Source organism: Girardinichthys multiradiatus, chromosome 4 (assembly GCF_021462225.1).
Source record: "Girardinichthys multiradiatus isolate DD_20200921_A chromosome 4, DD_fGirMul_XY1, whole genome shotgun sequence".
Classification (NCBI taxonomy): Eukaryota; Metazoa; Chordata; class Actinopteri; order Cyprinodontiformes; family Goodeidae; genus Girardinichthys; species Girardinichthys multiradiatus.
The window spans coordinates 37,954,213-37,968,542 of NC_061797.1; the positions used below are offsets into that span (position 1 = coordinate 37,954,213).

Below are 14,330 nucleotides of genomic sequence, written 5' to 3' on the forward strand. Positions count from 1 at the left end.
CACACGTTAAATTAATCTCACTAGAAAATCTACTAACATTTCTGCTTTTTCTTACAGTATAATTCCTCACAGTTTTGATGCATCAGTTGCCACCATACATTATCAGTATGATCATAGTAGTCAGAAAAGTGATGAATCTCTCTTCGAATCTGCTGATGAATATTATTAGTCAGATTAACCACACATTGTCTTTGTTGTATCTTTTCCCAAAACGAACACTAGAGTTATAAAAATACTTGCAATACCAATCATTAGCATCAGAACAAACCATCTTCCATATAGCTGCATTGTGACCTTGAAGTGGAATGTCCTTTCTTCTGGTACTGAAAGCAAACAGTTTTTTTTCAAAGAAAACAAATTATAAACACAACTTAAAAAAACAAAAAAAACAAAAAATCCTGCTGACTCTCCTGAGTGGCTTCAAGCTGCCCTGTTACCAGTCTGGTACAGGTGGGCGGTCGTAGGAAGCTCCTCTAGAAATATATTTAGAAACAGAAACTCTAACCTGCTGGAAGTTAGGCTTCCATAGTCCAACTAAACAACGGTGGAAATGAACACATTCAAATTTGTAATAATACCATAATGATAAATATCAAGCAATAAACATAAAAGTTAGATAAAAGCATCCGAGATATCCTCCTCAGAGTCAGTCTCGCTGTCAAAGTGGGAGGAAAGAATCTCTCACTGTGGTGTGTGTGCAGTGAGGCAAATGACCTTATGATTTCTAACTTTCAGGCAATGCGATGGCCTTAAGTAGATTCTGAAATATCGTTGCACTGCCCGAGGGATTATTGTGCCCTTGTAAGAACAGTGTTCTTCAACCACCTGTTCAATCACTCGCCAGTGATCAGCTTACAGTTCTTTGTCTTGTGGTGGTCCGCTGTCCTCACACCTTTCAGCCGTGGACGATCCAGTTAGAAGATGACTTGTGTCCTGGAAGCCAGATGAAGCTGGAGGAGCTGGAGCTTTCCTGCAGCTTTCCTGCAGCTTTCCTGGGTGTCTAGTAGGATCTGATATGGGCCATTCCAGCGCCTGGACTTCCTGTGTTTTCTCCTAGATTCTCTGATCAGAATCCAGTCCCCAGGAATAAAGGACTGGAGGGTGGAAGTGGCTGTTTCTGGTAATGCAGCCTTCACCGTCTGTGAAACTTGAGAAAACACAGTGGACAGGTTTTGACAGTAAAACAACATCCTATCTTCACACAAAGATGTGGAAGAAAATTATCTTGGCAATATCCCCATGTCCAAATTAGGAGACCTGCCACACAGCACTTCAAAAGGACTGAGATTTGCCTGTGTCCTTTGTCTCAATCTCATATAAGTGAGAACAATAGGTAGGGCCTTCACAACACTTGGCTAATTTTTCAATTCAAAGTCCCATTCTCAAACCTAAGTGCTTAACTACATGAACTTCATCAAAACATCCAACAAAATCAAAAGAATTGATCTTCTGACTTCATCTGATATACTAGCAGTGACCATCAGCTAAATATTCTGAATATCAAAAATGTGACATGATGTTTGAGAAAGGTCTGATTACAGGTCAACATTTCATAGTTTCAGAATACCCAAAAATAATTTCGAAAATGGTCTAATCTGTGGAGATATAAAATTTCACAAAAAATCAACACCATAATTTCAGACAGGTTTTCAGAATGTGGTCTTAGGGAGCTATACACCATTTATATAAACAAAGTACAACGTCTCTCTCGCATTGTCACTAAGTCCTCACTGGAGGTATGAGCTATCCTTTTTCCCATGAGTGCAAAAACTTTTGGAACCCCATGTTGCTTTATTCTGACATTCCCCTCTTCTGGCGCAGGGTCCAACCCATGTGATAATCCAGCAAAAAGTCTGAACAAAAATGTTTAGTAACCAAGATCACATAACCTAGAACCAAAGAAATGAATTCTGACATAACTATATGTCACTATGAATTTAACGAAAGCAACATAAAGAAAATCCAGATGTTTTTAACTGCAATTCAGTTCCATCAACAACCAAACACAAACTTTAGTTATTCACGTCATCAATGTCTCACTTAGAAATTAGTCACATATCATCCTAATTTGTCTTGTACAAAGATGAGTATTAGATTAATGGACATCCAATGTAATTTGGATGAATAAACCCTTCAAATTGAATCTAATAAATAATTCCCACCAAGTATAAAGTCATGACTCAGATTCTTTATCAAAAATATATTCCTTACTTTTGGCATATCTTGAACTGTCAGCTAGCTTAATGGCACCAGGGAAACTTTCAATCTAATAAATCACCAATGATTCTGCATGCAAAACGAATTCTTCAAACTAGTTTAAACTATTTCATTAACCTTTTAATAATAAAACACATAAATCTAAAAGTCATGCTACATCCTTAATCATTATACAAAAAAAAAAACATGTTATTAAGGCAACAATCACTACAAGCATTTTGATTCTATTGTCTCTTAAACAGTGTTAAAACTCAGGAAGGGAGGTGCTGAGCGTTACCATGACAACAAAGGCATGAACCAACCTGGTAGGTGGGCGGAGTCAGGCAGAACTAACCTCTGATTGGCAGCCAATGAGCGGACCCACAGTTTCTTCATCCCATCCCACATTAGTGTAACTTAAACTGCAAAGCTATTAACATGCACCTACCTGAGAAACAAGCTGCTTCTTAACTCTCCTGAAAACTCAAAGTTTAATCAATCTGGGATTTAGAAACATTATTCTAAACATGGATTATTGTTTCATGCAACATATAAACAAACATTCATTCCAACAAAACAAAGATAAAACATCAAAGACAAACAAATGGCCAAATTTGAAGCTTCAAGAATTCAAAGAAATTTTTAACAATCTCTTTTCAGAATATGTTTTCTCAGCCATATCTTTCAATGCTATAATTGATCAATGTTGTTATGATAATCTTCAGGATCCTTTTTTTTTTTTTTAAATGAGTGCACATAGTCCAAAAAATCTCAAAGTATTTAGAAGCACAGCAACAGTTTTCTCTTATATGAATCCAAATTTACTGATGCTGAAACCTTTTGCTAATTCTTTGTACTGTAACTCTGTAATAATAACTATAATCCTGAGAGTTATTGTTATAGTTCTCTTTTTGTTTGGCTCAATTTGATTGCAGCTGCATTGCAGAATTTCAAGTTAAATGCAAATAAGTATTGTTAATTTAATTCAATTCAAATTCAAAGATACTTTATTGATCCCCGAGGGGAAATTAGAAAAGTCAGCATTGACATTTTCATGTTATACCCAAACTAAACAAAACTGCAGTGTTTGACTTAATCAGAAATTAAGATAAGAAGCTTGTCTCCAAACTGGACTTTTTCTCATTTTCTTTAATTTGGTCTATTTAAATTTTGAGAGTTGGGGAGAACTTATTAGTAGAACCCCTCTTTAATAATCCAAATGCTGATAAATGTTCCAATATTTTATCTCTTAGTAATCTGAAATCACCTTGTGTACCTTTGTACTCCTATGTATTCCTTTAATCTTTAAACCCTAAGAAATCAAACAAGGAGACTTGAGTTTGAGCCGACCATCCTCTTACTGTTAAGAGAGCCTTTATTTATTTTATTTTCCTAAAATGAAGGATTTTACTTGTCTGGATTCTGTTATAAAGAATCCTAGCCTTGGTTCCAAAACTAAACTCTTCAACCCCAATCTGTGTTCCCCAGAGTAGAAATGTTTGAGTATTATTGCATTTCAAAGCCACCAAATGACTGGAACTCATCATTGGCTTAGATCTGTTTTGATAAGTAATCGGTCTACCTTTAATTAAGTATTATAATTTTATGGACCCAAAATCTATGGCTTACAGGCTTCAGGAGTCCAGGAACCACAAGTTGAGTACTACTGCATTGAACAATGGTGTTAACTTTCTGCAGAGATTGAAGGATTGGCTAAATATATTGTTTCTGCTTGGACCATAATCAGATTTAAAATTATTAGTTCACAGCTCCTAATTTACCTCAGATCATATTTGCTTCTAACCCAGTTCATAAGAAGCTTCAGACAAACATTATGTTAAAAAACAAAAAACCAGATCTGTTTTAAAATAAAGAAAAAGCATGCTTAAAAAAAACTTGTTACTGTGGTGGAAAATAACTCCACGGTTCTGAAGGCCTTTTCATGCAGAGTCTTTTAGGAAGCATGAGATTAGTTTAATTTTTGTGTGGTACCACTGTCCAATCAGATTCTTTCTAAATAACCCAATTTTTTCATACTCATTTTAAAGGTTTGTTTTACCAAGGAAAATGTGTTTAACAAAACCAATTACTCTCAAAAGTTTTAAAAGTTTTTAGCTGGTGATATCTTAGAAAACAACAAGTGTTTTAATATTTCTATGCAACACAGAACTGATCAGGTGTCCTTTCCTTCTCCAAAGGGAGAAAAAAGAACCTGCAGAACCAAACCTTTCATAGTTTTTGTCAGGACCTGACATAAGGTACAGTGTAAATCAACACGCTGCATGAATCAGAAGAGGTAAGAAAAAAACCTAATATAACCTCTTCCCAGCAGCTGCTGTGAAAAACAATGAATTTGTACTTTCCATAAGCGTCAGTTAACACTTGCGGACAAAAACTGCACCAATCTGGAAGTACTGTGTCAGAAACTGTATGAAGACCATCTGCAGTAGAGCTAAGCCTGTTTTAATGAGGTCTCTACCCATTAGATTTATGGGATACAAAATCTGACAACAGAAAATTATACCTGAAGGAGAAACCCATCAAGTTTTACGCATTCGCTGGGTTTTAAAAATACTCCTTCATAAGATCTGTCCTGAGAATAACATAGAAACACTTGGTTACTGCTGAGTTTTGGAGATGTTGTAACTTCCTCTGCATTTTCATAACTTTTAATAACTATAATAATTGACCCTGAATATTCCACAACGAAAGAGAACTTGTTTCTCTGAAAGAATTAACCGGAAAGTATCAAATGAGTTAAGTTATCACCCTTTTAAAGATACTTTTCTAACCCTAAAATAATATTTTAACCCGCTATATCTGTCCACGTCAAGCAAGCGTGTCACATGAGCAGCGGTTAATAAGCGTTCTTCGTTGCAGAAAATATGAAAAGATTTATGCAAATGTGTGTGTGTTTGTACGTTACCCCCATCAGTTTCTTAATCGCTCCAGAGTCAGACTGTCATGGCACACAGTCCTCTATCAGTCCAAAAAACAACCAGGCCTTTCAGGTCTGTTGGTGAGACATTCACTCATTCTTTGTCCACTTTAACTTCTTCAGGAGGGAGAAAGAAGAAACTTTGCTCCGGTTTCTCTTCTGCCCGCATAAGATGCTTTCAATATAAATCCAGTGTATCACTCTTCTGGCTCTTGCAAACAGCATGGATCGTTGTCCATCTCAGTGGGTCCAGACTTCTTCTGAGTTGTTTTTTTTTTTTTTTCTTGTAGAAAGTCACACTGCGATTTTCAACATGCAGGAAGGCAGATCTCTCTCTTTCAGGCCGTGCTGGAGAAGCGTCTCTGGCGGAGTAGCCATGGAGAAGGGCAGGTTTCTAAAATCCAGACTCAAAAATGCAGATGTTGAACTCAAATCCCATATATGTGTGTATTTGTGTGTGAGAAAGGCAGAAGAAAAGTTTAGTATAGGTTCAGATTTTGCACAAAAAAATATTATCAGTCAGTCAGTTAGTTGTCCCCCTGCCTGTCACTTCCTTCCACAACATGCACTATACTCCTTTCTAAAACAACTTTCTTTTCGCATCTCTAATGTCCCTTTTCACTTTTACCTTCTTTCCCGACTGATCGCAATATTTAAGACAAACAAAACTTCCTTCAGGAAAGTTTTAACTCTTTAAATTGATGCACTCTGTGCTTTTTAATATTTTCTTATGTTTTTTTTTATTTTTATTTTTCCATCAACTGTTTTACTTGAAACTATTTAAACTATTTAACTTATTTACACTCAAACTTCCACGCTGTGAAAAACCAAACTTATCTTCCAAATTAAAGCACATTTAACACAATCATCCCCACTTTTTCCTTTCATTATTTTATAAATCAGAGTATGAAGAAGGAGACACCCCTGATGCCTCAAGGTTCCGGAACCATTTTTTTTTACCTGTTCAGCGGCACGTCTGCCCACTGGCTTTTCTCCTTTATGAGGTGTAGAAAATTGCTAAAAACCACCCGCAAAACCCTGTGTTTTGCTTTATCCCATTGTTACCAATGAGAACCTCCCTGCCATTCCTTTTGCAGGGTAACTGGGCCCTCAGCTGATGTCCTCCCTCTCGCAACTCTGGAACCTAATTAATTAGTTAGGAGATGATGGTTAATGTGTAATAAAAATAATAATATACATTATATCCTACAGAGCAACTTCTCACCCAGATATATTTGAAGACAGATAGTTCGGATCTAATCGTCCAGAAGCCGCAGGCGGGGATGAGAACTCCCCTCCGTAAAATGGAAGTGGACTGAGAACAACTCTCAGGCTGGCCAGGCGTCCGTGTCCCATCCTGCGGTCTCCTCTGGCACGTTACATCCTGTTCGTGATGCCAAAATTGTTGTGGAATTTTCTTATCAAAGTGGGTAGAAGTTGACTCATAACAAGAGAAAATCCGGACTTTGTCTTTATAAGTTTTATTCAAAGGCATTCAGCGTTTGAAGACCCTGACACTGAGGTTAGTCAGTGAAACAGAGCCCCAAACGCTATTTACACACAGTATTTATACCAGAACAAGACAGTGTTATCTCAACTGCAAAGAGTCTGTGTTTTACGACCCTAGACCCTTCTCGGGTTCAAAGGTGACAAGGTTACCTAGGAACAACCATCTACTCTCCCAAAGGCATCACCCTGAAAAATGGCCTTAACCATTAAACTTCTGATAATGACTTTTACAGCTTTCTCCAATAACAGAGAGGTTCAGGGGAGTGAGGTAACCCAAAGGTCATACACTGTGGAATGCTTACTGCAAGAATTTCCATCACATCATCCACATCCTGAAGCAGCACCATAACCTTACCACCACCATGTTTGACTATTGGTATGATTTTCTTTTGTCTGAAAGGATGTGTTGGGAAAGCAAGGCAAGTGTGGCCTGCATTGCTTTAGATGTTATTTTTGGTTCTTTTATGACTTTTTGATAAGCTGTTCATGATTTTTCTGAGCAATTTTGGTAGGCTGGCTACTCCTAAGGAAGGTTCAGAACTGTTTCCTGTTTTCTCAATTTCTGGATGATGGCTCTTACAGTGGTTCACCAAAGGCCCAAATGACTTTGTAAGCCCGTCCAGACTGGTAGATGTTGTGGTTGTTTTTTGTTTGAGGTCAAAAAAGCAACTGATGGTTTGTTTGTTTTTTGTGGTTGTTTTATGGGATCTTTTACCTTACGTCACGTTATCTTACTTCATGTTATCAGACAGGTACTTTTTCAGTGATCAGAAAAATGGTCTGTGCATACAACTTCAAAGTATAAACAAGTTGATGGGTGCAATGTTCAGCAAAACATAAAAAAATATCAAAACATTGATATCCAACACTTTGTATTCTTTCTTCTCTCTTTAAAGTGGGCAAGGTGGACGCATTTCAGCTAAATGTCATTGTCAGCACATTTACAAATAAAACTAACAAACCACACGGGAACACTCACTCTTATCCAGAACATTACTTTGCATTGAGAAATCCTGATTTTTAACTCTCATTTAGCTTTGCCAATGTATACCAATTTCCCTGTGGCTAGACAGTCTTTGTGTAGCTTTGTATGTGTAGAGATTGTGTGCATTATGTGGTTCTTTGAGTGTTGATTAATGAATTTTGGCTTCTGGTGCTCCACACAGATGTTTCTTTTTTGCGTTAATTGCCTGATCTGCCTCTGACTGGCTGAGTGAAGAAAGAATATGGAGTGCTGGTTTTCTATTTGTCAATCTTTTTGTGTCTAGAGAAACTGAGCTAAACATTCCAAAAAAATGTGACTGATCACAATTAATTCATGATTCAGGAAGGAGAATATCACTTTTTCACATGGGGACTGAATAGCTTTTCTTCCATTCTTTAATAAATGAAATCATAATTAATTTGCTTGATGATCGGAAACATTTAGCTGTGATGAAAAGCAAAACAGATTAAATATGTAACGGGGCAAATACTGTCTCACGGCACTGTCGATAGCATCATTTTGTTCATGTGATCTCAAATATTCAGTCTTGTGCATGCACCTTTTTGTCTTAAGTGAGGACATTTCACAAATAACCTACACTTTCCTATAGTGAGAGTTTGGCATGGTTTTCCTCAGTAACCTAATTTTCGCTAATCCTTAGTGTTGAAAAAAATTTTGCATTGAATGTGGTAGCCATGAATTCTTAGACACTCGTTATAAGAATTTGTTCTGATTAAGCTCCGTAAGAAGTTGTCAGGAAGGAATAACAGAAAAAGAGGAGAGAAGAAATAATGTTGCAGGCTATGTCCCTTCAGTCTGCAGAATGAGCCAAACACAATGCCAGACAACTGAAAAACTAAACCAACAAATACCACAAGCTAACTGATTTATTAGATTAGTCATATCAAAATCAGTTGATGTTTTTTTTTTTTGTCTCCTGAGCACTGAGTAAGGACTGCAGAGGTTTTTCTCTGATCATAGAGGTTCTGTTTGCTAAATGTATGCTCTTTGTGCAATGTGCTGGAGTTGTCAAACCTTCTGTGTGTTTGCATTTGATCTATTCATCAAGGAAAAGCGGCGTCTAGCTATCCGTAATGCGGCTCAGCAGTGGGAAGGTGTCAAGGCCTGTTTGGAGCTGCCTCCAACAAATGGCTCTAAGGAGGATGCTAGTCCAGAGAACAGCCCTGGTCACAGCCCCGGACAGACAAATGGCCTTGCACAGGAGACTTCTCCAGAGGAACCAAGGTGCATACTGCATGTTTGTCTAATAAATCCCTTTTGTGGAAAGGTTTGGAACCACTATTTGGAAAAACAGTGCTTTGTAAAGTATGCATACCCCTTTTCTACAGTTTTTAATTAGATCAATTCAAAAGTCAATTGGTGGTGTTGGATTTTATATATGGGTATCACAGTAAAGGGAACGTGCACACTGAAACACACAACACTTTCAGAGTTTTATTTGTAAAGATGAGTAACCCTAACCCTTAAGTGACCCTAACCCTAGATGAGTCCAAATAACTACTCTGATACCGGTGCCTTGTTTCTACAGGTCCTTCTCAAAATATTAGCATATTGTGATAAAGTTCATTATTTTCCATAATGTCATGATGAAAATTTAACATTCATATATTTTAGATTCATTGCACACTAACTGAAATATTTCAGGTCTTTTATTGTCTTAATACGGATGATTTTGGCATACAGCTCATGAAAACCCAAAATTCCTATCTAACAAAATTAGCATATTTCATCCGACCAATAAAAGAAAAGTGTTTTTAATACAAAAAACGTCAACCATCAAATAATCATGTACAGTTATGCACTCAATACTTGGTCGGGAATCCTTTAGCAGAAATGACTGCTTCAATGCGGCGTGGCATGGAGGCAATCAGCCTGTGGCACTGCTGAGGTCTTATGGAGGCCCAGGATGCTTCGATAGCGGCCTTTAGCTCATCCAGAGTGTTGGGTCTTGAGTCTCTCAGCGTTCTCTTCACAATATCCCACAGATTCTCTATGGGGTTCAGGTCAGGAGAGTTGGCAGGCCAATTGAGCACAGTAATACCATGGTCAGTAAACCATTTACCAGTGGTTTTGGCACTGTGAGCAGGTGCCAGGTCGTGCTGAAAAATGAAATCTTCATCTCCATAAAGCTTTTCAGCAGATGGAAGCATGAAGTGCTCCAAAATCTCCTGATAGCTAGCTGCATTGACCCTGCCCTTGATAAAACACAGTGGACCAACACCAGCAGCTGACACGGCACCCCAGACCATCACTGACTGTGGGTACTTGACACTGGACTTCTGGCAATTTGGCATTTCCTTCTCCCCAGTCTTCCTCCAGACTCTGGCACCTTGATTTCCGAATGACATGCAGAATTTGCTTTCATCCAAAAAAGTACTTTGGACCACTGAGCAACAGTCCAGTGCTGCTTCTCTGTAGCCCAGGTCAGGCGCTTCTGCTGTTTCTGGTTCAAAAGTGGCTTGACCTGGGGAATGCGGCACCTGTAGCCCATTTCCTACACACGCCTGTGCACGGTGGCTCTGGATGTTTCTACTCCAGACTCAGTCCACTGCTTCCGCAGGTCCGCCAAGGTCTGGAATTGGCCCTTCTCCACAATCTTCCTCAGGGTCCGGTCACCTCTTCTCGTTGTGCAGCAATTTCTGCCACACTTTTTCCTTCCCACTGACTTCCCACTGAGGTGCCTTGATACAGCACTCTGGGAACAGCCTATTCGTTCAGAAATTTCTTTCTGTGTCTTACCCTCTTGCTTGAGGGTGTCAATAGTGGCCTTCTGGACAGCAATCAGGTCGGCAGTCTTACCCATGATTGGGGTTTTGAGTGATGAACCAGGCTGGGAGTTTTAAAGGCCTCAGGAATCTTTTGCAGGTGTTTAGAGTTAACTCGTTGATTCAGATGATTAGGTTCATAGCTCGTTTAGAGACCCTTTTAATGATATGCTAATTTTGTGAGATAGGAATTTTCGGTTTTCATGAGCTGTATGCCAAAATCATCCGTATTAAGACAATAAAAGACCTGAAATGTTTCAGTTAGTGTGCAATGAATCTAAAATATATGAATGTTAAATTTTCATCATGACATTATGGAAAATGATGAACTTTATCACAATATGCTAATATTTTGAGAAGGACCTGTATAGCCAAATCTCAAATCCAGAAATTCATCACATTCATCAAAAGATTTTTTGGTTTGTAATTAACCACATTCTAGTTTTTGTAAAACATGTTTAAACATATTTTTTCTGTCATCTGCACAGGTTTGAACAGCTTGTCTTTTTGTTGTTGCTGAAGTTTTTTGTAATGTTTTTAACAGACGAATAAGTCCAGGTTCAGGACCAGAACGACCATCAGGGGGAACAGAGAACAGACTCCGCACTAACAGCCGTCCTAACAGCCCCCGAGATCCCAAGTAAGACAAAACTGCTCTCATGTTTTAGTGCACCTTGAATTTAATGTTACACTATTGTCCACAGATTCACTCACATCTACTCATAATAGATGTTTTCTCTGATTTATTGTTTGACTTCTGTAATTGATGTTTGTGTAAAATCCTTAGCAGCTTAAATACCATTTCAGCTTTAAACAGTTGAGGAAGCAGTAAATCAATATCTGTAACAGCTCTTTTGTCCAACCCACCCTACAATATTCTCAAGTAACACAGTGACCCTGTTATTTTGTACCTGCTCAGGCCTAAAAGACCTTGGTTAGTTATACACCTTGTGAGACAGTGAACAAATGTCTGTGGGAGATGCTTAAAAACAAGTTTTCTCCTGCCTGCATAAAGTTGGAAAGCTGTTTTGTAAACTCAAATATCGGGTAGCTTCTCCTTCACAGACTGTGATCCAGATCTAGATGAGTGTTGAGAAGGAGGGCCGAGATGAAGGTGAGGTCTGTCTCAAGGGTGATTACAAGTTTCAGATTAATTCCTTTCCTACCTGCATCATGATGTAAAAATGGCCCCAAAGCAAAAGCCTTCAATGCCGAGTGCTTTACTTTCGAATGTTCAATGTAGTTTCAGTGACACAGCTTAACAGGTGGAGTTAATAAGTAGAACCCACATCATTCAGTCCAGTACTTTTGAAAATTTGCATGAATTACAGCATTGGCATGTATTGTATAAAAACCTCAGATAGAGATTCTAGAGCTACATTTGTGGACATATTCCACCATCCTCCTCCATCAAGAGCATAAACACATGATATATGAACTTGCCTCTTATGAGATGTGTCATTATTATTGTCTTATGTAGTGGCATTCCTCACCAGGTCCTTGGAGAATTACATTTCTTATAAAGGAGGATTTGTTATTCTGTATCATGTAGAGATGGTGTATTATTTGTTTTAGGTCTTTAATGATACCGTTACCTCAGAATGTTTTTCTAGGCTGCTTTATAGCTCGGGTTCTCAACATACCTGCTCTACCAGTGCCAGGGTGGCTTTTGATGTAAAACACAACTTATATTTAAATTATTTAGGCTTTTACATATCTTAACTCTGCTTCATCAAATATATTTAGATTGTTTTGTGACAATCTCTAGTTCCTATAGTTCCTATAGTATGTACAGTCATTTGAAAAATCCAAATAATTGTTTTTCATACCTTCTAAGAGCACAGTATTGACAAAAGCTTTCAAAAAGTATCATAGTTCTTGAACCTTTTCACATTTTGTTGGGTTACAACCACAAACTTCAACACATTTTATTGGGATTTTCTGTGATAGACCAACACATAGTAGTGCATAATTGTAAGCTCAAAGGAAAATGACACATGGTTATAAATTATTTTGGTGTGGTGTGAATATGTATTTAGACCCCCGAGTTAAAAGTGTAAAACCACTTATCACATACAATTACAGCTGCATGCCTTTTGGTCTGAAACAGCTTTGCACAGACTAGAGACAAACATTTTGCGCATTCTTTTTTGCAAAATGGTTTAAGCTTAGTCACTTCAGATGGAGAGTATCTGTGAAAATCGATGTATTGGATTTAAGTTTGGACTTTGACTGGACCATTCTAATAGATGAATATGCTTTGATCTAAACCACTCTAGATGTATGCTTGGTGTTGTTGTCATGACAGTGAACCAAAGTCTCAAGTCTTTTGCAACCATCAACAGGTTTTCTCACAGGATTGTCTTGTATTTAGTTCCATTCATCTTCCTATCAATCATGACCAGCTTCCCTGTTCCTGTTGAAGAAAAACATCCCCATAGCATAAGTCTGACACTCAAGTTTCAGGGGGGGGGTGATGTTTTCATGATGTAATGTGCATTATTAGTTTTCCACCACATATGGTGCTTTGGTTGTTGGCCAAAAAGCTTCATTTGGAGCACCTTCTTCCACGGGTTTGCTGTGTCCCCTACATGGCTTGTGGCAAACAAAACACTTGTTATGGATCTCTTTTTCCATAAGGAAGATTTTTTACTAATATTCTCTGACAAACAACATGTGAAAAAAGGTTTTGCAAGACACTGTCATAATGTCTTGATTCAAATGCTGTCAATAAATATATGAAGTGTTTAGAGGGTCTATAAATGCAAATATTTCATTTATTCTTATTATTTGAATATGCTTATTTGCTATAGTTAAACTAAATCTACTTTGTTATGAAATGTTTCAAACCTGACAAAATATTGGGCATACCTTTCATTTAACAATATTAGGAAGCAATACCACTGCAGATCAGATTTAAACAAAATTAGTTTTTAGGAAGCTCAGGGGTTCTTTATGAACATTAACCAGCTGGACAAAAAGCTTTATTTTGACTTATTTAGTTCTTTTACTTCTAAATTTAATACAAGGTTACATTTAATCTAACAGTTTCTAATTAAAACGTATATTTGCAAAGTTTTTGTCTACCTATTCTTTGCTTTAGAACTTTACCATTACATGTAAGTCTGAATAAGCAGAAGTACAGACTTTAAGATGAAGACACCACCAATATTTGCAAGAAATTCGACCAAAATATTCAGTGCTGGACCCATTTTGCTTCTTGTTTGTGTTTTCTTTCAATTTTTACAACTTTATCTGCCCTTCATTTTAGCTTCTATTAGCATGTACAGGATTTCTTCACTTTCATTTACTTATCATAGTGGAAATTTGCCTTAAAACCTGCAGCAGTGTGCAAACTTATCATTGTTCTCACATTCAAACAATTTCTTCAGTTTGTTTAAACAGAATATGCGATTCGTTGGATACAGAAGAATTTTCTTTTATGTAGAAAGCAGATGACACCATGTCATCTCTGGTTGACATTAACTACCACGACTTGGCAACAAATCAGAAGGAGACTGAGGTTAATGCTGACGCCACTCTGAGCCTGATTGTGTTGTTATCAAGCTGTTATTTATGGGAGCACAATTTACCAAAGCATGACTCTGATGTCATGTCTTTTTCATTTGCAGAAAGTTCAAGGCAGCAGACAGGTAGGATGTGTCAAGCACATATGTTGAGAAGGGAAGGTGAGGAAAAAGGTTTATCCAGATTCATTAATGAAGGGTGAAATCTTAAAACAACACATGGTGTGTCAAAGTCATCGGCCTCCGGGACTCTACTTGTTTTCACTTTTAATGAAAGTATGGAATGCCAAGTTTTAATGACATGAAATCAGACAGTGTGACTGCCTCACAGTATTTAGCCAGTTGATTAATGCCTGCATTGGATGTTTCTTGGAAAGATTAAGCTTCTT

At 37.7% G+C, this 14,330-nt stretch overlaps 1 protein-coding gene across 4 annotated transcripts in view; it reads left to right on the top strand.

Annotated features, from left to right (window-relative positions):
- LOC124866891 (leucine-rich repeat-containing protein 49-like) overlaps nt 1–14,330 on the top strand; it is a 57,040-nt gene that overhangs the window by 29,609 nt on the left and 13,101 nt on the right. For all 4 annotated transcript variants that reach the window (XM_047362920.1, XM_047362921.1, XM_047362922.1 and 1 more), the window contains 2 exons: nt 8,698–8,873; nt 10,959–11,054. In XM_047362920.1, the coding sequence (XP_047218876.1) occupies nt 8,698–8,873; nt 10,959–11,054 (272 nt within the window). The remainder of the gene's footprint in view (nt 1–8,697; nt 8,874–10,958; nt 11,055–14,330) is intronic.